General features: G+C 42.6%; 1 protein-coding gene across 2 annotated transcripts in view; it reads right to left on the reverse strand.

Annotated features, from left to right (window-relative positions):
* dcp1a (decapping mRNA 1A) overlaps nucleotides 1-15312 on the reverse strand; it is a 75799-nt gene extending 60487 nt beyond the window's left edge. For both annotated transcript variants that reach the window (XR_013576822.1, XM_078543501.1), the window contains exons 1-2: nucleotides 15150-15312; nucleotides 3652-3692 (exon numbers count right to left, since the gene is read on the reverse strand). Coding sequence is in view for 1 of the 2 variants with exons in the window: in XM_078543501.1 (XP_078399627.1) it covers nucleotides 3652-3692; nucleotides 15150-15281 (173 nt within the window). In the remaining variant the exon portion in view is untranslated. The remainder of the gene's footprint in view (nucleotides 1-3651; nucleotides 3693-15149) is intronic.
* Between the last annotated feature and the right edge of the window lie 8474 nt (nucleotides 15313-23786).

Raw genomic sequence — 23786 nt, forward strand, 5'->3', positions numbered from 1 at the left:
CATGGTGGTGGAGGTAGTGAACATTTAGTGTCAATCAAGCAAGCTGCTTTGTCCTGGGTAGTGTCAAGCCTCTTGAGTGTTATTACAGCTGCACTCATCCAGGCAAGTGGAGAGTATTCCATTACTCTCCTGACTTGTGCTTTGCACATGGCAGGTAGGCTTTGGAGAGTCAGTAAATGAGTTACTTGCCACAGAATTCACAGCCTTTGACTTGCTCTTGTAGTCACAGTATTTATGTAGCTGGTTCAGTTCAGTTCCTCGGATTGCTGATAGTGGGGGATTCAGCGATGGTAATGCCAATTAAGAGGACATGGTTAGATTTTCTCTTGTTGGAGATGGTCATTGCCTGGCACTTGTGCGGCATGAATGTTACTTGCCACTTATCAGCCCAAGCACGAATGTTGTCCAGGTTTTACTGCATATGAACATGCACTGCTTCAGTATCTGAGGAGTCGCAAATGGTGCTGAACATTGTGCAATCATCAGCAAACATCCCCACTTCTGACCTTACGATGGAGGGAAGGTCATTGATGAAACAGCTGAAGATGGTTGGGTCTAAGACACTACCCTGCAATGTCCTGGACTGAGATGATAGATGTCCAACAGCCACAACCATCTTCCTTTGTGCTAGGTATGACTTCAAGCCAGTGGAGAGTTTCCCCACTCCACCGCCCCCAACACTGATTCCCACCGACTCCAGTTTTGCTAGGGCTCCTTGATGCTATACGCAGTCAAATACTGCCTTGATGGCAAGGGCAGTCACTCTCACCTCAGCTCTTTTGTTCATGTTTGGACTAAGGCTGTAATAAGGTCAGGAGTTGAGTGGCCCTGGTGGAACACAAACTGAGCATCAGTGAGCAGAGTATTGCTGAGTAAGTGCTGCTCGATAGCACTGTCGAACAACACCATTTTGCTGAGAGTAGACTAATGGGGCAGTAACTGACTGGTTGGATGTGTCCTGTTTTCTGTGGGCAGGACGCACCTGAGCAACTTTCCACATTGCTGGCTAGATGCCAGTGTTGTAGCTGTACTGGAATAGCTTGGCTTGGGGCACAGCTAGTTCTGGAGCACGTCTTCAGTACTATTGCCAGAATGTTGTCAGGGCCCATAGACTTTGCAGCATCCAGTGCCTTCAGCCGTTTCTTGATATCATGTGGAGTGAATCGAATTGGCTGAAGACTGGCATGTGTGATTCTGGGGACCTCAGGAGGAGGCAGCGATGGGTCATCTACTCGGCATTACTGCCTGAAGATGGTTGCTTCAGCCTTGTTTTATGGACTGATCTGCTGGCTTCACCATCAAGGATGGGGATATTTGTGGACCCTCTTCCTCCTATTGTTTAATTATCCACTACCATTCATGGCTGGATGTGTGGCAGGACTGAAGAGCTTTGATCTGATCTGTTGGTTGTGGGATTGCTTAGCTCTGTTGTTTTGCATGCTGCTTCCGCTGCTTGGCATGCAAGTAGTCCTGTAATATAGCTTCACCATGTTGACACATTATTTTCAGGTATGCCTGGTGCTGCTCCTGGCATGCTGTCCTGCACTCCTCATTGAACCAGGGTTGATCCCCCACCTTGATGGAAACTGTATAGCGGGGGATATGCCAGGCCACGAGGTGACAGATTGTGGTTAAATACAATTCTGCCACTGCTGATGGTCCACAGTGCCTCACAGGTACTTAGTTTTGAGTTGCTAGATCTGTTCAAAATCTATCCCATTTAGTATGGTGGTAGTGCCACACAAAACAATGGAGGGTATCCTCATTGTGAAGGTGGGGCTTCATCTCCACAAGGACTGTGTGGTGGTCACACCTACCAGTACTGGCATGGACAGATGCATTGCAACAGGTAGCCTGGTGAGGATGAGGTCAAACAGATTTTTCCCTCTTCTTGGTTCCCTCACCATCTGCCCAGACCCAGTCTAGCAGTTATATCCTTTAGGTCTCGGCCAGCTCAGTAAGCAGTGATACTACCGAGCCACTCTTGGTGTTGGACATTGAAGTTCCCCACCCAGAGTACATTCTGTACCCTTGCCACCCTCAGTGCTTCTTCCAAGTGGTGTTCAACATGGAGAACCACTGATTCATCATCTGGGTTGGGGGGAGGAAAATGGTAGGTGGCAATCAGCAGGTTTCCTTTTAAAGCCTGATGCCATGAGATTTCATGGGTCCAGAGTCAATGTTGAGGACTCCCAGGGCAACTCCCTCCTGACTGAAAACCACTGTGCCGCTACCTCAGGTAGGTGTGTCCTGCTGGTGGGACAGGACAGACACATGGATGATGATGGTGGTGTCTGGGATATCATCTGTAAGGTATGATCCTGTCAATATGACTATGTCAGGTTCTTGCTTGACTAGTTTGTGGGACAGCTCTCCCAATTTTGGCACATGCTTTGTAGCGAAGATTTCCCTTCACCATAAGCTGAGTTATGCTGGGAAACGGCAGTGACGTCTCTCTGAAGGGAAAATTAATAGAAAAAAAAAATCTATATTATTCTTGAAGTTGTTGTGCTTGATTATAGGTGGCCAGCAAAGAGAACAATGGCAAATGTCTGAAAGCAGATCACTACCCTAAACAGCAGTGTAGAACTCAGGCAGAACCTACAAGCAACAAGCAGAGAATGTAGGGATGTATGCCCTTCACTGGAAGAAGATACACAGCAAAACATTAAAGTTTAAAACACAGCATTCATATTTTACAACCACTCAGCAAAATTAATAATTTACATATGAACAATTCAGATTGCATAAATCTATTTTTGCAGTGCAGATCACAGTCCAGAACTGCAAATTTTGTTCCCTGATTGTAAGGATATGGTAGGGAAGGAAGGAAACAATGTACACAACTTGTAGGCACTGTAGGTATACAATGTCTTATAGACACTGATAACAATATTTTGATTTAGTTGAAACTTTATCCTTGTTGGAACTTTGTTGATTATTTTGATTTATTTTCATTTGAATGGAGCATATTTCTTTGCTATATTAGTACTGTCCTGACGTGATGAGTGTCACCCTTATTGGTCTATCAGGAAAGGCCCAAAGTGTTTTACAGCCGAATAATTACTTTCGAGGTATGGTCACTGTTGCATAAAACAGCTACCAGTTTTCATGCAGCCAGGTCCTAAAACAGCAATAAGATAAATAGCCATTTAACTTGCTTCGTTGACATTAATTGAGTGATAAATGCTAGTCAGGAGACCAGGAAACCTCCCATGCTCTTTTTCAAAACAAAGCACAGAATCTTTCCCATCCACCTAAGTTGGCTGAATGAAAAGGTGGCACCTTGACAATACAGCATTCCCTCAACACTGTTCTGAAATGTATATTGAGATTATAGGCTTTCTTTCTCATTTCCAACCTCTGATACTGGTTGAAACTAGGTCACTGGGCAACACTAAGAGTTAATTATGGTGTTAAAACATAAATATTAGATCCCCCCATCCTTATATTAAATGCATCCCAATATAAAACACATCACGAGACACATATTTGCACTTTTCACTCTTTGCTTCTCCTTCCAGATCAGCAGGAGGTGTTGAAATATGATTATATAAAAACTTTTAAAATCTTATTTAAAATCATGCTATGGGGCATAGAAGAGTTAAATCTTGAAATACGGTTCATCAGATGTTGTACTTAATCACATACCTGGTATACACAAACAGAGTACCTTCTACATCAGTCTTCTCCTGGAAAAGAAAAAAAGTACATCAAAATTCAAGTTAAGCCATCCAATGCCAAGACTCTCCACAATTCTCAAATAATTTACTTATTTTTAACCTGCAAAAATTACATCTTGTACTACAGACTTTAATACTGTAAATCCATGAACTACTCAAGAAATTCTTCAGATCTATTAAGGACAAAATCATATTTTAATGATGGCTCAACATCTAGGACAGTCATTCACGTTGAATTCCTCTCAATTATGAGAGATTTACTCTATGTCGGCATACTACTAGATACAACATGATAGTCCACCCTTTCAGAATGATAATAATGCTCTCTGGCTAATCACTGTGCAGAACTTATGGCAGCAGCCAAGGAGTTGTCAACAGCCTCCCCCATCAGCTTCTTGCTGAAAGGAAACCACAAGACAGATGGTAAAATCATAGAATAGAATCACCGAACGGTTACAGCACAGGAGACGGCCATTCGGCCTATTATATCCACGCCGACTCACTGCAAGAGCAAATCAACTAGTCCCACTCCCCAGCCCTTTACACATAGCTCTGAATTTTTTTTTCTCCTCTTCAGGTGCTTACCCAATTCACTTCACTTCTGTCATGATCCTGTTAGACACCATCAATGTTTAAAGAAGTATCCGAATGCCCAGTAATTAACTGACAGAACTACGCCATAATATTTCACTATTTTAAGCAAAAATAACGTTTATTGTACATCAAAAAGAATTAAACAAAGTAAGCACTATTAACTTCACCCGACAACTTATGAAGACTTATGCTATGAATTCAGTTCTACTTTCTTCCTCACCCTCACCCGCTAGAGTTCCCTTATCTTACGAAATCTTTAAGGATCCTTTCTCCTGGGACCAACTCAAAAAGTAGATCACTGCTCTCAGGAATTTACTCTGATTTCTCTTCAGTGTTCCAGCTATTCTCCACGGTACAAGATTTCATGGGGGTCCTTTCATTACCTTTTGGCTAAGCGACCTTCTCATTTCTTTACTGATCTCACAACTCTGGATTCCATAGCTCAAACATGGGCCTCCCAGTGACTCTTGCATATATAAAATATCAAAAATCACCCTTGGTTTCCAATAGTCCTCTGCTATGATTTCAAACTGCAACCAAGCTGATTACTTCCTGAATCCAACTGCAACAAGGTTAACTGCCTCTCACTGAGGACTACAGTAAGGTTCTTTCTTTAGCTTCCAGTCTCCCCCCCACCGCCCCCCCTACCACCAACCCCCCCCTCTACCACCAACTCCCCCCCCCCCACCACCACCACCAAACTTTGTCTTATACGGAATACCAGCCCCCAATCCCTGGCTGTGTCATGGACGATAGATCGAGCATTTACCTTACTTCAAGTGTAGGACTGGCTTTAACTCTCGACTTCCAAGGAGCTACGATATACATAAAGCCATCATAGTCTCTTAGCTGTTTTTCCAAACATTAACCAGTCTTGCCTGCTGGCTATGCCATAACTGAATTCATAGAGATAAGTCAAAACAAAGAATTTCATTACATTCCACCCATCTTCATGGCCATGTGACATACACGACCTGTTCCCAGGTAAAAATGCAAGTTAATTATCTTTTACTTCCTAAGATTTTCATAATTTTGGGAATAACATTTCCTCATGAATAACTTATCCTTTACTAGAATAATTACAAACATCATGTCTCCAATTCTTTAGCTAAGTAAGCCCACTTATGATCTTACTTTTCTAGCAATTAATCTCTTAACATGGCCTCAGCCTTTTAAGTGTAATAAAGCTCAAGCTTGTACGAATTGCATTTATTTCAGGGTTCCTTTTACTAGTTTTTCAACCAGATAATCCAATTTTCTACAGTTAAAATTTTAATTTCTAAAACTAAAAAAAAGTTATATTCTAAAACAGGTGAATTATGAATTAGATATTCACAACACTTCTGAAAGCTACAATTGAATCTGCCTCCTCTCAGGGGATGCATTCACAATCCCAACCACTCGCTGCGTAAAAAGTTCGCCACGTCACTGTTGGTTCTTTTGCCATTAACGTTACATTAGTGTCCCTTAGTTCTCAACCCTTCCGGCAATGGGAAGAGTTTCTCTCTGTTTACACTGTCTAGACCACTCATGATTTTGAACGCCGCTAGCAAATTTCCTTTCAAACTTCTCTAAGGAGAACAGCCCCAACTTCTCCACTCTGTGTGTTATTGAAAAATTAGGACATAAATTGAAACAATGAGTTCTTAAATATTGAAAAGAATGAATCTTTTTCTAAAACAATTTCCCTAACTTTCAAAATATTCTCCCCTCTGTTAAATGGTCTTCAGATTTGGAAAATTTCTATTCAGCCTGGTCACATTGCACAAGGATTACACCTGTCCCAATTTATACAGAATGTTGCAAAGTGTCAGTTGTTTCATTCAATTACAGATCTGGCTGGGATCAGTATCCAGGCAAATTGTATAACTTGGGCTTTACACTAAAATAATGGGACAGGGTTTTGTTGAAGGGAAACTTCGAAATCTAAAGAGAAAAATCGAGGCAACAGTGCAGTGTGGCAACTGGGTCAAAAATCCTGGAACTCCCTTCCTAAGGCACTGTGGGTGTGCCTACAACACATGGACTGCAGCAGTTCAAGATGGCAGCTCACCAACACCTGCTCAAGGGCAATTAGGGTACGGCAATAAATGCTGGCCTAGCCAGTGATGCCCACATCCTGTGAACAACTAATTCAAAAAAAATTGAGTAATGACAAGCAGAGTGGGGGTAGATCATAAGAAAAAAGAGCATGAGTAGGCCATTTGACCCACCAGCCTGCTAAGCCATTCAGTAAAATCATGGCCAATCGGATTGTGGCCTTAACGCCATTTTCTTGCCTCCCTGCATCTTCTGAAGTCCCAGAAGGGTATTATAGGTTTTGGGTTTATTATGATACTAGGCCAGGCCCCCATGTTTTTGGTAAGATCCAATTAAGGACCAAAAATGTTTTGTTTAAAGTAAACAAAGCTGGAGATTCATGACACTTGCTCAGAAATAAAGCCACAAGATTCCATAGGTTTTGAAGAAACATAAACTTTACTACACAACGTCAGAAAGATAAAGCAATTTATAATAGCTATCTTATGCTCTAACATTCAGGGTTAATAGAAGGTACATGTGAATTAGCAGGCAAATGGGGGTCAAACACACCATACTACACAATAAATGGCTGATGCGAATGTGGATTTCTTAACAACCCACCCATGTGTCAGGAAACAGTCAACCAATCTCATGAAACTCTGTCTCTCTCTCTCTCTCTCTCTCACACGGGAGTTCAGTCTTCACCTTCGAAGATCTCGCCTTGGAATTCTCTCCAAAAGTCACTCCAACTTGGACAGCCTCAACACCGGCTCACCTGGCAGGGTTTCAATCTTGTCTCTCGATACTCTGTTCCCGATTCCCGAGTATGCGCTCAAACACTAACTCACAAGCACAATTTCAGCTCTTCGGCTGCACTGAGCAGAATACTACTGCTCCAAATGGGTACCTTTGCCCCAACTGAGTCACCAACCTTCTGCTGCTTTCTTTGACCATCAGGGATCCTCCCAAGCCCTTGCTACTTAAGTCTGCCAACCACAGTCCTTTTTTTTGCTTAAAGCCTCTTTATCTGCTCCTCTTTCTCAAATTAACTGGGGCTGCTTCCTGTCCTGTCCCCTGTCTGGGACTCTTCTTTTGGGACCTCTCCCTGTTCCCTGCCTGGGGCACTTGTCTGCAAAGGTGTTCTGCTCCCAGACACGTGACCTAGGTTTTCACATCTTTTTGTTTTATGTGCAGGCAAGCTGGGCCTGTCCTCGGCCCAAAGAACTTACATTGCTGAACTGCACATGTGCACTCCCAGTCCATGCACACGCAGATACTCTGAGGTCTGTCAGTTCCCAACCTCTGCTCTCGATAAAAAAGTAAGTAGGCTTTCCTAAAAGGTTGTAAGCAGTTATGCTGTAGAGGTCCATTTACTTGTAAAACAAAAGGAATATGGGATCAAAGATAGCTAATTGGCATTTCTGCCTGGGTACAAGGTTAACGTGTTTAATGTTGCCATGGGAAGAGGGCAGAGGAAGCCGTTTTTGAGATCAGGTTACAGGCTTTCCTACAAATCAATGAATATCACTGACAGACAGCAGAAGTTCTGTGTGGTCAGCAGAGAGAAAAGGTATTTTGACTTTACAAGCTACCACAGCCAAATGTGGGAGGAAGACGGTCTCTAGTCAAAGAGGCGCATCCTGCAATCTTCTACAGATTCTGGAAGATTTATTCTGACATCGCCAGGGGGAAGCAGAATCATTGGAACAGGCTTTACTGCTGGTGACAGATTTAAGAAAGTCCCTGAAAACTGAGAAAAGTGACTGGAGATGGTCACTCAAAGAACTACTCATGAAGCAAGGATATAGGAACCCACTGGAAGCTGGGAGCAACTGTGGACTTTTGCTAAAAGGACTAAATCTGTGGAGAATGCAATGGGTGATAAGCATACTAGGGGAATGTCACTTTTGGTAGTTAAAATGTTAGTTGCCGACAAAAAAAAGTGTTTGATCAATCACTTTGTTACAGTAAAAGTTTTAAAACGTGAAATCGTGGGCCTTTCTTTCAGCTATCACTTGAGTGTGTGTGGAGAAGAATAGGTAGATGCTCTATTGATGCAACATATGTTTCTGTTAACCTTTTCCACCCCATCTCAATTGTGTTTAAATCCTGATGATGTGCAATTCCTTGGTGGCATATTTGAGGTGTCTCAACATTGTAACTAAATCATGAGTGTGTTGAACAAGCTCCTGCCCTTACCCATTTACCAAACATATACTTTGGAGCAGGTAAGTTACTGAATAGCCCAAATGTGTGACCAAGTGATACCATAAGGAGTGGTGTCTGGTGCAGAAATACTCATTTAATAATCAATTTATGTTAACTATTAAAGAACAAATGGGCTGTTCTTGTTGCAGTCTAACAAAAACTTGACAACCTCTAATTTACTTTATTAATACTTAACATTTTTGTATTCACTGTTCATGAAAGGCACCATGATTTGAATTTTGAAGGAGATAATAAAGAACTTTCCCTATAACTATTTAACAATTCCAGTATTTCAGCAACCCATAATAAAAAACCGAAGGCTAAAAATCAGTAAAATATAACATGACGGTCATGCTTAATTTTTGTACTATTGAGCTTCAAAATACAAAAAAGTCATCACTTGATCTGCATTTTGAGCTGTTTAAGGCTACAATTATATATTTGAGTTTTTGCTGGTGGTACTAATAAAATGAATTTGAGGTGATGAATTACAGTAAAAACTTAACCATCAAAGTAATTCAGACCACATCTGTTCGGTGGACCAATTATTCAGTGTTGTTCACATTCTGTGTTTGTGTGTGTTTTTCTACTGTTTTGTAATATTTTTCAAACAATCTTGCATCAAGAAAACCATAAAACCTCAAAAAAATTATAAAATCTTAGCAACAACTTAAATTCCATAACAAGTTTTAGGTTCTGTACAACAGGGATTCAATTTATCATTCCAACCAGGTCAATCTATAATCACCTTGATTTGCAACTTGCACTTTCTAATCAGCTGGATTCACCTACATAAATAGTACCAGGCTCAGATGGAAAAGGTCGTATTGATAATAGTTTGAAAACAAAAAAAAAAGGGAAGAGAGTTGAGTAACAGTCAGAAATTGTACCTTAGGCACCACTGGTAAAGGAAAACTGAAAGACGTAAAGTAATTAAACCAGAAGAGAAATAATAAATGAGAGAGTGAAATATTAGAGCTGAAGGGAAGGTGCGCGATCCAAATAAGCCTTGTGTATAGAAAAGCATGAAGTATGGAGAAATAAATTAAAAGAATCGTAGGTGCAAATTCAACTTGGAGGCTAAGGCTTGGTAGCCTTTGGTGAGGCATGAGTGCAAGATGGTCAGAGCTGGGTTCTAAATGCACCAGGTTATATGGTCTACAGAAAGATAGGGAAAATGGCAGATCAGGAGTAGCCTTAGTGATTAAGTATGAAATCACTTTGATGGCAGGAGAGGAGACTTTATGGGTAGAATTATAAAAAAGAAAAGGATTTAAGACAGTAGTGGGAGTTGTGTGCAAGTCACTGTGAGCATCTATGAATGTATCAATGCAGAGATGAGACAAGTATGTAGCAAAGGCAGAATGGTTTTGATGAGTGATTTTAACTGCCACATAGATTGGAACAAGCAGACTAGCACATAACAGAAAGTAACTGAATTTCTTGACTATGTTTGAGATTGTTTTCTACAGCAATATGTCCTTGAGCCAACAAGGGAGCATGCCAAATTAGGCTTAGTAAAGAGCCAGATTTAGTTACAACCTCATGGTGAGGTGAGAGTGACTTCCCTTGACATCAAGGCAGCATTTGACCAAGTGTAGCATCAAGGAGCCCTAGCAAAACTGGAGTCATTGGAAACAGGGGGGAAAACTCCACTGGTTGGAGTCATACCTAGCACAAAAGAAGATGGTTGTCGTTGGAGGTCAATCATCTCAGTTCCAGGACATCACTGCAGGAGTTCCGCAGGGTAGTGTCCTCGGCCCAACCATCTTCAGCTGCTTCATCAATGACCTTCCTTCAAAAGGTCAAAGGGGTGTTGACGGTGGTGATATTAGCTAAAGGATGTGCTAATGTTGACATTAAGGGTAGAAATCAGGATGAACAAGTGACAGATGACCCTAGTGGGGGTGGGGTGGGAGTACTGCATTCACTGCTCCCAATGCAGTCTCCTCTACATTGGAGAGACCAAACGCAGACTGGGTGACCGCTTTGCAGAACACCTTTGGTCTGTCCGCAAGCATGACCCAGACCTTCCTGTCGCTTGCGATTTCAACACACTACTCTGCTCTCATGCCCACGTGTGTGTCCTTGGCCTGCTGCAATGTTCCAGTGAAGCTCAACGCAAACTGGAGGAACAGCACCTCATCTTCCCATTAGGCACTTTACAGCCTTCCGATCTTAAAACTGAGTTCAACAGCTTCAAATCATGAACTCTCTCTTCCATCCTCACCTCCTTTTTGATTAATTATATTAATCAAATTATTATATAATTTGATTAATATAATTATTATATATTTATATATATTTTTTGCCACCTATTTCTATTATTATTTTTAAAATGTATTTCCATCTATTGTTTTATCTCCACCTTTTAGCCTATTTCGATCCCTTCCCCCCACCCCACCCCACCCCCACTAGGGCCATCTGTCATTTGCTCATCCTGCTTTCTACCCTTAATGTCACCATTAGCACATCCTTTAGCTAATATCACCACCATCAACAACCCTTTGACCTTTTGTTTATGACATCTTTCGCAAGCTCTCCTTTGCCTCCACCTATCACTGGCCCTCTATCCAGGTCCACCTGTCCCACCACCCTTAAACAGCTTATATTTCACCACATTTCTATTTCTCTTTAGTTCTGAAGAAGTCATACAGACTCGAAACGTTAACTCTGTCTTCCTTGCCACAGATGCTGTCAGACTTGCTGAGTTTTTCCAGCAATTTTTGTCTTTGTTAGCCATATAAATACTGTGGCTACAAGAGCAGGTCAGACACTGGGAATCCTGCAGCGAGTAACTCACCTCCTGACTCCCCAAAGCCTGACAATCATCTACAAGGCACAAGTCAGGAGTACGATGGAATACTCTCCACTTGCCTGGATGAGCGCAGCTCCAACAACACTCAAGAAGCTTGACACCGTTCAGGACAAAGCAGCCCGCTTTTTTAGCACCACATCCACAAACATTCACTCCCTCCACCACCGACGCACAGTAGCAGCAGTGTGTACCATCTACATGATGCACTGCAGAAATTCACCAAGGCTCCTTAGGTAGCACCTTCCAAACTCACAACCTCTATCATCTAGAAGGACAATGGCAGCAGATACATGGGAACACCACCACCTGGAAGTTCCCCTCCAAACCACTCACCATCCTGACTTGGAAGTATATCGCTGTTCCTTCACTGTCGTTGAGTCAAAATCCTGGAACCCCTTCCCTAACAGCACTGTGGGTGTACCTACACCAAAGGGACTGCAGTGGTTCAAGAAGGCAGCTCACCACCACCTTCTCAAGGGCAATTAGGGATGGGCAATAAATGCTGGCCTAGCTGGTGACTCCCACATCCCGTAAAATGAATAAAAACATTTATGTAACAGCAATCATATGATCAAATTCAACATAGTGTTTGAAAAAGAGAAACACAAAACAGCTACTATGATTCTAGATTTAGGTAAAGTTGACCTCAATGGGATGAGAAAATGTTCACAATAAACTACGCAAATCTGTTAATGGGTGACATAACAGAAGGCCAGTGGAAAGTATTTAAAAAAGAATTTAATGTGATACATAACCAGTGTATATCCCCAGAAGCAACAGCTCTACTTGACAGAAAAGACAGCCATGGACTACATAGGATTGCGTAAGATACATGGCATAGAAACACACCATTCATCTCAACCAGTTCATGTCGGTGTTTATGCTCCACTTGAGCCTCCTCCCATTTTTCCTCATCTAAATTTACCATTATAATCCTCTATGCCCTTCTCCCTCATATGCTTGTCTAGCCTCCCCTTAAATGCATCAATACTATTCACTTCAACCACTCCCTACGATAACGAGTTCCATATTTGCACCATTCTTTGGGTAAAGAAGTTTCTTCTGAATTCTCTCTTGGATTTCTTGGTGATTGTCTTGCATTGATAGTCTCTAGTTATGTTCTTTCCTACAAGACGAAACATTCTCTCTGTATCCACTCTATCAAAACCTTTCATAATTTTAAAGACCTCTATTAGGCCATCCCGCAGCCTTCTTTCTTCAAGGTAGAGACTCAGCCTACCAATCCTTTCCTGGATATCTAAAGAGGTATCAGACAGCATAAGAATCAAAAGAAAAAAATGTGTACAAAAATGCAAAAATAATAGCGCAGATCCTGAACAGCAAAATATACAAGAGCTACAAAAAGGGAGTATGAAAAGAAACTTGCAAAGAATATCAAAATTTTTAAAAATACAATTATATTGAAAAAGGGTGGTCGGGAACAGTGAGAGCCCTTGAAAACTGATGATGGTGGTATTATTAATGAAAATCAGTATTTATAGTAGATGAAGTGGTCAACATGCTGAACTTCCCAAAGTAACAAATATTGAATCAGGGACAGGGCTTCACTAAAATTAACAGAAGCAAAATTACAGCGATGAAGAAAATAATGGCACTAAAGAGTGACAAATCCATAGGGCCACATGGTTTCCATCCCAGGGTTTTAAAGGAAATAGGACATCTGCAATGTTCTCACCTGACTATAATCTTCCAAAGTTCTCTTGATTCCGGAACTGTTTCTTTAGATTGAAAAATTGCACAGGTCAATTTGTTATTTAAGAAAGATGACAAAGGGAAAGCAGGGAACTCTAGACCAGTTAACCTAACATCTGTTGTCAGGAAATTGCTAGTCTATAAAGATAGGGTCTCAACACCTTGAAAATTTTCAGCTAATTAGCAAGAACCAGCATAGATTTGTAAAGGATAGGTCATGCCCGACAAACCCAACTAAATTTCTTGAAGAGGTGACCAAAGTGGACAAGGAAATATCTAAGGATGTTATTTATATGGACTTCCAGAAGGCATTTGACAAAGTTGCTTGTAAGAGACTGTTAGCTAAAGTTGAAACTCATGGAATTGAAGGAAAATTATTGACTTGTTTAGAAAACTGGCCGAGTGGCTGGAGACAAGAAAATTGAGATAATTAGCAGTGTTCTCTAATTGGCATGATGTGACTAGCGGTGTCCTGTAAGAATCTGTGTTGGAGCCTCAACCAATCACCATATTTATGAATGTCTTAGATAGTAGGATAGAAAGCCACATATCCAACCTTGCCCATGATACAAAGATAGGTGCCATTGTAAGTAATGTAGATGGAAGCATAAAATTACAAAGTGATATTGATAAATTAAGTAAATGGACAAAATTGGCATAAGGGCAGTTTCTAAATGATGAAAAGCTAGAAACTGTGGAGGTCTAAAGAGACTCGGGTGTTCATGTCCATAGGTTAGAAGACAATCAAAAATGCTAATGGATTCCAGTCCTTTTTTTTTTCTCTAGAGGGCTAGAATATGAGGAGTAGGGGTTATTCTTCAGCTATGCAAAGCCATGGTTAGACTACAGCTGAAGCAGCTATAGGCACACACTTAAGAAGGATATATTAGCCTTGGAAGGAGTGCAACATAGGTTTACCAGAATAATACCTGGTTTCAAGGTGACCAACAATCCCTCTTTTTTTTCCCCACAGAATCATCCAGTAATTTCACTGACCGTCCTGTATCTCATTTTTTGTATTCCTGGGGTGCCTGATGTCCTGTATTTTTACAGCTGTGATTGGCCAGCGACCTGGGACCCTGTCTGGAGTCACCTCTTACAGCTCCCAATGTGTCTGCGAGTTGCGCAGCTGAAATGCTGTCAGCCACAAGGCAGTGTTGGAGCCCCTGGAGGGCAGTTGAACTTATAGGTGGCAGGTTTGAATTCCACACTATTTTTTCTTTCACTGGGTTCTTGTTAAGGACTCCTGCCCCTAAGTATCCCTTAATTTAATCCATATGAGTTGGTCACCCTGCTTGGATTCCAAGGGCCAAATTAAAAGGAGAGATTAAACAAACTGGGGTTGTGTTCCCTAAAGTTTAAAAGATCAAGGGGACCAGACAGGTTAAATAGAAAGAAATTATTTCTACTGATTAGGGAGTCTAGGACTAGAAGGCAGAGTCTAAAAATCTGAACCAATCTTTCAGGAGTGAAATTAGGAAAAACTTTTACACACAAAAGGTGCTTGAAGTTTGGACTCTCTTCCATAAACAGTAGCTGGTGCCAATCAATTATCAATTTAAAATCTGAGATTAATAGATTTTCCTTAACTAAAAGTATTAAGGGGTGTTGGGCAAAGGCAGTGTATGAAGTCACATCACAGATCAGCTATGATGTCAGTGGTGAACAGGCTTTTTAACCAACATTTTTCAGAAACTTTAATAATGTTAATGGATGATTAAGAAGAAGCTAGAAAAACAGACACAGGAGGGTGAAAGGAACAGAAGGTTATACATGATAGTGTTAGGTGAGAGGAAGCTGGTGTGCAACATGAGCATCAGTACAGAGCAGCTGAGCAGAGAGGTCTGTAAATTCTTTAATTCGGGCTGTTTGGTCTTCGTCTATTCGCCTAACTTCAATACTCAGGCCTCCGACAGATTCGATTTCAACAAGTTTACGCTAGTCGAATCGAAACAAATACCAATGCAAGCTGCAAGCAAACAGCACACAGCCCCGTCCTGAAAACTTCAAGCGGCTTTTTTTTCCCCCCCCCCAGTGAAGTACAGCGGTTTAGTGGAGATCCGCCACCGTTTTGGTTATTTTCAGCGCTAATGGAACAAACACCGGCTTACCCACTCACTGGCCTTTGGGTTAAAAGTGTACAACGCAACCTGGCTGGTCACATCGACGATGCTGGAGATGAAAGGGTCGTTTTGCTTCAAAGCAGAAAGGCTAATATCGCGGCCTTTGCTCAGAGCCTCCATGTTGGATTTCCCGAGCTGGGTAAAGGAGAGACTCCGATTTACTTCCCTCCCCCTCTGACCTATAGCCTCCCCGGAAAGACAAAACCATTTACTGCAGCTAAATATCCCCACGCCTTCATCCTTTCACTTTGCAAATACCAAATAAATCGTATTTCAACTCATATCAGTAAAACATTCAGGCATTTTTTTTTTATTAGTTCTTAGTTAAAAATTGTAAGGGATAAAATTGTTGTATGGGCCTGAGTGTTGCATCAGGGCAAAAAAAAATCCCCCACCTGTTTTAAAATAAAAATAAGGGATTGTTTTATTTTCAATAACTTCACAGCTGTCCCTGATCACTCATGACAAAAGATATTTTATTCAAAAGTGGCATCGTTTGTGTCACCACATCACTTGTTAAAAACAAATTGCCTCATTATATATATCAACCAGCTTGCAATTTATGTGACTCTGACTAAGTAAGTATAGCTATTTGCCTCCGTTTCCCCAAGTATTCCCTTAATTGTAATTTGTAGAAATATCAGCACTGGCAAATCATAAGTTGGGAGATTTTTAGTCATTAGTCATAGGTTTTGCAGCTACCCCACGAGAAGTAAACGTATGGTCAAAAGTGATAAACTGCGACATCTGTGTAGTAATTGTAGCTTTAAGGAATATAGTGACTGTAGCTTTAAGACTTATTGTGTTGTATAGTATCACGTGATAGTGTGGAATCGGCTCTAAGTGTGAGGAGCCTTCAAGCGGGAATCCTTCTAGCTGTGGAGCTTAATGGAAGCACGTAACTGCTGCTGCAACCTGTCAATAAAGTTTTATGTTTCTAATGAAAAATCTGTCTGGAAAACCAAGTCCATAACAAACTGCCAATTAGGATAAATCGGGTCCAGCGTTATCCCTCACTCAGCGACTGTGAGTATCTTGTTTAAACAGAAGAAAAGGAAGTTTTACTCACCAGATATGCCACATTTTGGCAGGATTGACCCCTTTGAACCATCCACAGAGGATTGGTTTCAATATGTAGAATGCCTTGGGTTCTATTTCCAGGCAAACAAAATAACAGGGGAGGAAAACGGGAGAGCAATTCTCCTAAGCGTTTGTGTGAGTAAAGCCTATAATTTAATCTGAAGTTTGACGACCTCGAATGCCCCTGATTCGAAGACCTTCAGTGAATCAGTTGACCTCATTAAGGGACACTTTCAACCCAAACCCTCAGTCACCATGCAGAGGTTCAGATTTAATTTGAGGGTTAGAGCCCAGGGGGAGACCATTGCTACATACATGGTGAAATTGAAACAACTGTGATTTCGGGGAGACCCTAAGCAATGTGCTCAGGGATCATTTGGTCTGCGGTGTGCAAGATGATGCCATTCAACGACGACCATTAGCTGAAGTAAACCTTGATTTAAAAAAAAAGCATTGGAAATTGTGCTTGCAATGGCAAGCGCCGAACAGGCTATATAAGATGCACAAAATGGTGCCGTTTTCCAGTTGGGGCAGGAAGGGCAGCCAGGTGTGGTGCAAAAAGTCGGGACTCTGCTACGAAGCGGGAGTTAGCCCCCGCTACCCAAAAATTTAAAATAAATACAGGAAACAGCTCAGCAGCAAATCTGAAAATGAATGGTTACTGATGCAGAAGCAATCATACTCCTGAAACTTGTTTTAAAGTGGTGGAATGCTATTTTTGCCATAAAAGAGGGCACATACTGAAGCATTGTGAAGCAAGATTGAGACAGACTCCCAGGCAGCGAACTAAGTAACTCAAAGTGCATAATGTGGAAGAACCAGAAACCACCAATTCTGATATTTACTCCCTATTTAATATAAAAGTAAGGAAGACAGACCCAATCACTGTCACTTTGCAGGTGAACAGAAAAGCTTTAATGATGGAAGTGGACACTGGTGCTTCAACCACTGTAGTGGGTGAGCACACCTTCAAATATTTAAACAAGGGTACTCGCCAATTGAATTTGTAGCAGACTTCAGCCAAATTGAAAACTTATACTGGCGAAGCTATCCAAGTGAAGGGTATTACCATTGTACCTGCTTATTATAAGCACCAAACAGCACAACTCCCAGTGATGGTAGTAGAAGGCGAAGAACCAAGCCTTCTAGGTTGTGATTGGTTGAAAGAAATTAAACTAAATTGGTCTGAAATTTTCCAGCTACGAGTAGGAGGACTGCCAGAGCTGCTAAAGAAATATGACAAGGTTTTTCGAGACGAACTGGGGAGAATCAAAGGCCTACAGGCTAAGATCTACATTGACTTGGAAGCAACGCCTTGTTTCTTTAAAGCAAGGCCGGTGCCATATGCTCTGAGGGAGAAGGTTGACACCAAATTGAACCATTTAGAGAGGCTGGGGGCCATACAGCTGGTTCAATTCGCAGAGCGGATAGTCCTTGCCTTAAACCTGAATCAGACCATCCGGATCTATGGGGACTATAAGCTAACAGTAATCAAAGCTACCAAGTTGGACAAGTACCCTATCCCCAAGATTGAGGATCTGTATGCTAAATTAACAAGAGGGACAACTTATACTAAACTAGACATGAGTCACACGTATCAGCAGCTGGAACTGGATGATACCTCCAGAGAGTTTGTGACCATAAACATCCACAAAGTGTTATATCAATACACATGTCTGCCCTATGGTGTTTCTTCAGCCTGTGCGATTTTCCAGAGGATGATGGAGAATTTGCTACAAGCATCGCAAGTGCACATCCAAACACTTTTTAAATGTTATGAGGGTTTCTGCCTCCACCACCCTTTCAGGCAGTGAGTTCCAGATTCCCACTACCCTCTGGGTGAAAAAATTCTTTCTCACATCCCCCCTAAACCTCCTGCCCCTCACCTTAAATCTATGCCCCCTGGTTATTGATCCCCCCACCAAGGGGATAAGTTCCTTCCTGTCTACCCTATCTATGCCCCTCATAATTTTACACACCTCAATCATGTCCCACCTCAATCTCCTCTGCTCCAGGGAAAATAACCCCAGTCTATCCAATCTCTCCTCATAACTAAAACTTTCCAGCCCAGGCAACATCCTGGTAAATCTTCTCTGCACTCTCTCTGGTGCAATCACATCCTTCCTGTAATGCAGATTCCAGAACTGCACGCAATACTCTAGTTGTGGCCTAACCAGCGTTTCATACAGTTCCAGCATAACCTCCCTGCTCTTATATCCTATGCCTCGGCTAATAAAGGCAAGTATCACATATGTCTTCTTAACCACCTTATCTACCTGCCCCGCTACCTTAAGGGACCGGTGGACATGCACACCACGGTCCCTCTGATCCTCGGTACTTCCCAGGGTCCTACCATTCATTGTGTATTCCCGTGCCTTGTTTGTCCTGCCCAAGTTTATCACCTCACACTTATCCGGATTAAATTCCATTTGCCACTGATCTGCCCATTTGACCAGCCCTGTATATATCCTCCTGTAATCTAAGGCTATCCTCCTCACTATTTACCACCCCACAATTTTCATGTCATTCGTGAACTTACTGATCAACCCTCCTACATTCAAGTCTAAATTGTTTATATATACCACAAACAGCAAGGGACCCGACACCAATCCCTGTGGAACCCCACTGGACACAGGCATCCAGTCACAAAAACACCCCTCGACCATCACCCTCTGCTTCCTGCCACTAAGTCAATTCTGGACCCAATTTTCCAAATTACCTTGGATCCCATGGGCTCTTACCTTCGTTATCAGTCTCCCATATGGGACCTCATCAAAAGCCTTACTGAAGTCCAAGTAGACTATGTCAAATGCATTGCCCTCATCTACACACCTGGTCACCTCTTCGAAAAATTCAATCAAATTGGTTAGACATGACCTCCCCTTAACAAAACCATGTTGATTGTCCTTGATTAATCCCTGCCTCTCCAAGTGTAGATTAATTCTGTCCCTCAGAATTGCTTCCAATAGTTTCCCCACCACTGAGGTTAGACTGACCAACCTGTAGTTCCCTGGTTTATCCCTTCCTCCCTTCTTGAATAACGGTACCACATTGGCTGTCCTCCAGTCCTCTGGCACCTCTCCTGTGACCAGAGAGGTATTGAAAATTAATGCCAGCGCCCCTGCTATCTCCTCCCTTGCCTCACTCAACAGCCTGGGATACATTTCATCCGGGCCTGGAGATTTATCTACTTTTAAGCCTGCCAGACCACATAGAACCTCCTCCCTTTCTATGCTAATTTATTCAATTATATCACAGTCCTTCTGCCTGATTTCCATATCCACGTCATCCCTCTCAATTGTGAACACCGACACAAAGTATTCATTTAGAACCCTACCCACGTCTCCTGGCTCCACACACAAATTACCACTATGGTCCTTACTGGGCCCTACTCTTTCCCTTGTTATCCTCTTACTCTTAATGTACTTGTAAAATAACTTTGGATTTTCCTTTATTTTACCTGCCAATGTTTTTTCATGCCTCCTTTTTGCTCTCCTAATTTCCTTCTTAATTTCCCCCCTGCACATTCTATACTCCTCTAGGGCTTCCACTGTTTTGAGCCCTTGGTATCTGCCATAAGCCTCTCTTTTTCTCTTTATCCAATCCTGTATGTCCCTCAACATCCAGGGTTTCCTGGATTTGTTGGTCCCACCCTTTGTCTTTACTGGAATATGTTGGCCCTGTACTATCCCTATTACCTTCTTAAATGAGTCCCACTGCTCTGACGCAGATTTACCTAAAAGTAGCTGCTACCAGTCCACACTGGCCAAATCATATCTGATCTTATTAAAATCAGCCTTCTCCCAATTTAGAACTCTGATTTCTGACCCATCCTTGTCCTTTACCATAACAACCTTGAATCTAACGGAGTTATGATCACTACCTGCAAAATGCTCCCCCACTGATACCTTTGCCACTTGCCCGGCTTCATTCCCTAAATTTAAGTCCAGGACCTTTCTATTGTAGGACCTTCTACGTACTGGCCTAAAAAACTCTCCTGGATGCATTTTAAGAATTCTGCCTCCTCTAAACCTATCACACTATGACTAACCCAGTTAATGTTGGGGAAGTTGAAATCCCCCACTACTACTACCCTATAACTTTTACACTTCTCTGAAATTTGCCTACATATCTGCTCTTCTATTTCTCTCTGACTGTTTGGGGGCCTGTAGTACACTTCCAGCAATGTAATTACTCCTTTTTTGTTTTTCAGTTCTACCCAAATGGCTTCATTTGAGGAGCCTTCTAAGATGTCACCCCTCCTTACTGCTGTAATTGATTCCTTGATCAATATTGCGATATCCCCTCCTCTTCTACCTCCTTCCCTGTCTTTCCTGAAGACCCTATATCCTGGAATATTGAGCTGCCAATCCTGCCCCTCTCTCAACCATGTCTCTGTGACAGCAATGACCTCATACTTCCATGTGTTAATTTGTGCCCTCAACTCATCTGCCTTACTTTTCAGACTCCTTGCATTAAAATAAATAAAATCCAACCTTGCCAAACTCCCTAACTGGCCTATAATTTCTATGCCTTCCAGACTCACTTGCTCTCTCTTCTAATTTTTGCTGTGCATCTCCCCCTGCTGAACCTCCTCTCAGGATCTCATCCCCCTACTAAGTCAGTTCAAACCCGTCATTAATACACGTCCTAAATAGTCGAGGTCCCAGCCCTGATCTCTGTGGCACTCTGTTGGTTAGTCTGCCCACCTGAAAATGACCCATTTATCCTGACTCTCTGTCTCCTGTTAGTTAGCCAGTCCTCTATCCATGTTAGTATATTACCCACAATGCAATAAACTCATCTTGTGTGGTAACATTTTGGAAATCCAAATACACTACATTTATTAGTTCCTCTTTATCCACCCTGCTTGTTAAATCCTCAAAGAATTCTAATAAACAAACATGACTTCCCTTTCACAAAACCACATTGACTCTGCCTGATTGTATTATGATTTTCTAACTGTCCTGCTGCTTTTTCTTCAATAAAGAAAGGATGTGCAGAGGCAGCTGACCAGATGGTCTCAACCTTAGAGCTCCTGACATTTATTGTTGGAGGTGATTATGGAGTAGACAGGGGGGAAAGGTTAAATAATAGGGTTTGCAGTACAGAAAAGAAGCTGATGCTTTTCTTTGCATTCCAAGTTGATCCTGGAATCATGAACAATTTTAGTAGATGAGAGCAGGGCTTGAATGCGCTTTATGTGGTCCAGCAAGAAATGTTGCGGAGAATGGAGGACCAAATCCCTACATAGTTGTGATTTTGAAAGTGCAGTTGTAAGTGAATTGGGAGAGAGTATTTTCCAGGTGTGGTTTGAGGTCACGCCATTGGAAGTGCTGATGCCATATTTAAAGGACTGCCAGCACTCTTTTAAATCAATCCAGCCATAAAGAAGCCTGAGTGGAAGACCTGCAAAAGAAGGTCTGACCACGAATGACAGAGGCAAGACTCTGGGTGGCCCCACAGTTTAGTTGGCTCCCTGCAGGTTCTCTAAGTTGCTTGGGCAAGGAGGGAAGTTCCCTTCCCACAGAACAGGAGTAGACATGCCAGCCAGACCGAGCCAGCCTGGACAGAGATCGCAGAGGAGGTTAGCACCTTGAGATTGTCCCTGGAACCTATCTGCAATGCCACAAGCGAGTGAATGACGTCATGCAATCCACCAAGGTGAGTACACCACACATTGCTTTCCATATAAGCTTACATGTGGCTACTTGAGACGGTGATCTTGCTAACAAAATGCTAACCCAGTCACTGAAAATGTGGTCAGACAGCAGCATTGCCTGTTGCAGCCATTTGGTGAATGGGCCTGATTTGTCAGAATTGACTCCTGTACTCCGCTTGGCCGCTTGCAGAAGGCATTCAAGGGGCACCATCATGGATAGTCAGCTGGTCACCAACATAGGCTTTGTGCGTGTCTTTATTGGGCAACTAACAATGGTCATCTGTGTGCTTGCAGGGGAAGACAGTTACAAGGTAAAGGAACAGATGAAGAGAGGCTGTGGTGTCCTCTTCCTCACAATCCTGACCCCCAAGGAGGAAGAAGTATGACAACTTGGGGGACAGCATGTTGGCTTTTCCATCGCTGATGGTGAGACAGGAGCGGAGACATGAGAGAGTGAGTGGCCACATGGATGGGCACACAAGAGACTCTGGCGAACACAAGGCATAGTGCTGATGTGTCCACCACAGGTTGCATAGAGCTCCACATGAGAAGTACACTGATGAGAGTGATGGAATGCACATCACCCTCTAATTAATTTTCTCTCTCATGCTGGTCAAAGGTAAGAGCAAACCACTCCAGAGGTCAGGGAACAGCCATCCACCTCTGAGAAGAAGGAGGGAATCTCAAAGAATGCACCGTCACGTTGTTCCCCTGCACCCTCCACCAGTGCAGATACTCTCACATCAGGAGGTGTCAGCTGTGGCTCAGTTCATAGCACCCTCGCCTTTGAATCAGAAGGTTGTGGGTTCATGTCCCACTCCCAGAAACCAAGAACTGTGAATGTACTCGAAAGAGTTACATGCGATCTGTTGATAACTGGAAAGAGTTACTCTCACATCAGTGGGTATCCATTCACGAATAGATCTGGGATCACAATCTAGTGAGCACACCACAGTCACGCCCAAGCAGTTGACAGAGTCTGTGGCAGCTGAGGCCAATGACAATCGGAGGACGATGGTGTTAATGGTATGTTAATTGAATTATTAAGGTTAAGTATAAACAGGTGGAGGACATTGATTGATTAAATATCTTGAGCACATATAAGGAAAGACATCCTGGGCCTGGTGGTCATCAACATGCCCAGGCAGTGGGCAGTTGCTGGGGTCATTCGACCTGACTGTGTGCCCCTCTACCACTTCAACGTTCGTGGCCATGTGGCCCTGGAGAGGGATAACGCGGTGTCCACCGGTATGCTTGAAGCCTTCCGTGATCAGTAGGCACTGCTGGGGTTGGGATGCATCATCACCCCTAGCAATGACATTTTGGTTTAGTTTTGTCAGCTTCCTTTCACGTTTTTGTTATAGTTACAGTACCCCACCAGTACACCCCCCCCATTGATTTTTAGTTTAATTTATAAGTTTTGTTTATTTTTCAAAACGTCTATAAGGAGAGACATCCTGGGCTTGGCCAAGGTGGCCATCAACAGGTCCAGGCAGTGGGTGGTCAAGGGGGTCGTCCGACCCCACTGGCTCCCCCTCTACAGCGGCTATGTTCGCGGCCGGGTAGTCCTGGAGAGGGAGCATGCAGTATTCACCCGTACGCTAGAGGCCTCCCACGATCGGTAGGCACCACAGGGGTTGGGGTGCATCATCAACCCCGGAAATTATGATTTAATTTTGAAAGTTTGCTTTCATGTTTCTGTTTTAGTTACAGTGCCCCACCTGGATTTGACATCCCCTCTGATTTATTAATTTTTAGTTTAATTTATTGATTTTGTTTCTGAAAAGAGACCAGCAGGAGAGACATCGGACTTGGCAGCACTCATGGCACCGAGGCAGCTAAGGTGTGCAGTGGAATTCTGTCCGAACTGACTCCCATTCGGA

The sequence above is a fragment of the Cetorhinus maximus genome, chromosome 6, assembly GCF_964194155.1.
Source record: "Cetorhinus maximus chromosome 6, sCetMax3.hap1.1, whole genome shotgun sequence".
Lineage (NCBI taxonomy): Eukaryota > Metazoa > Chordata > Chondrichthyes > Lamniformes > Cetorhinidae > Cetorhinus > Cetorhinus maximus.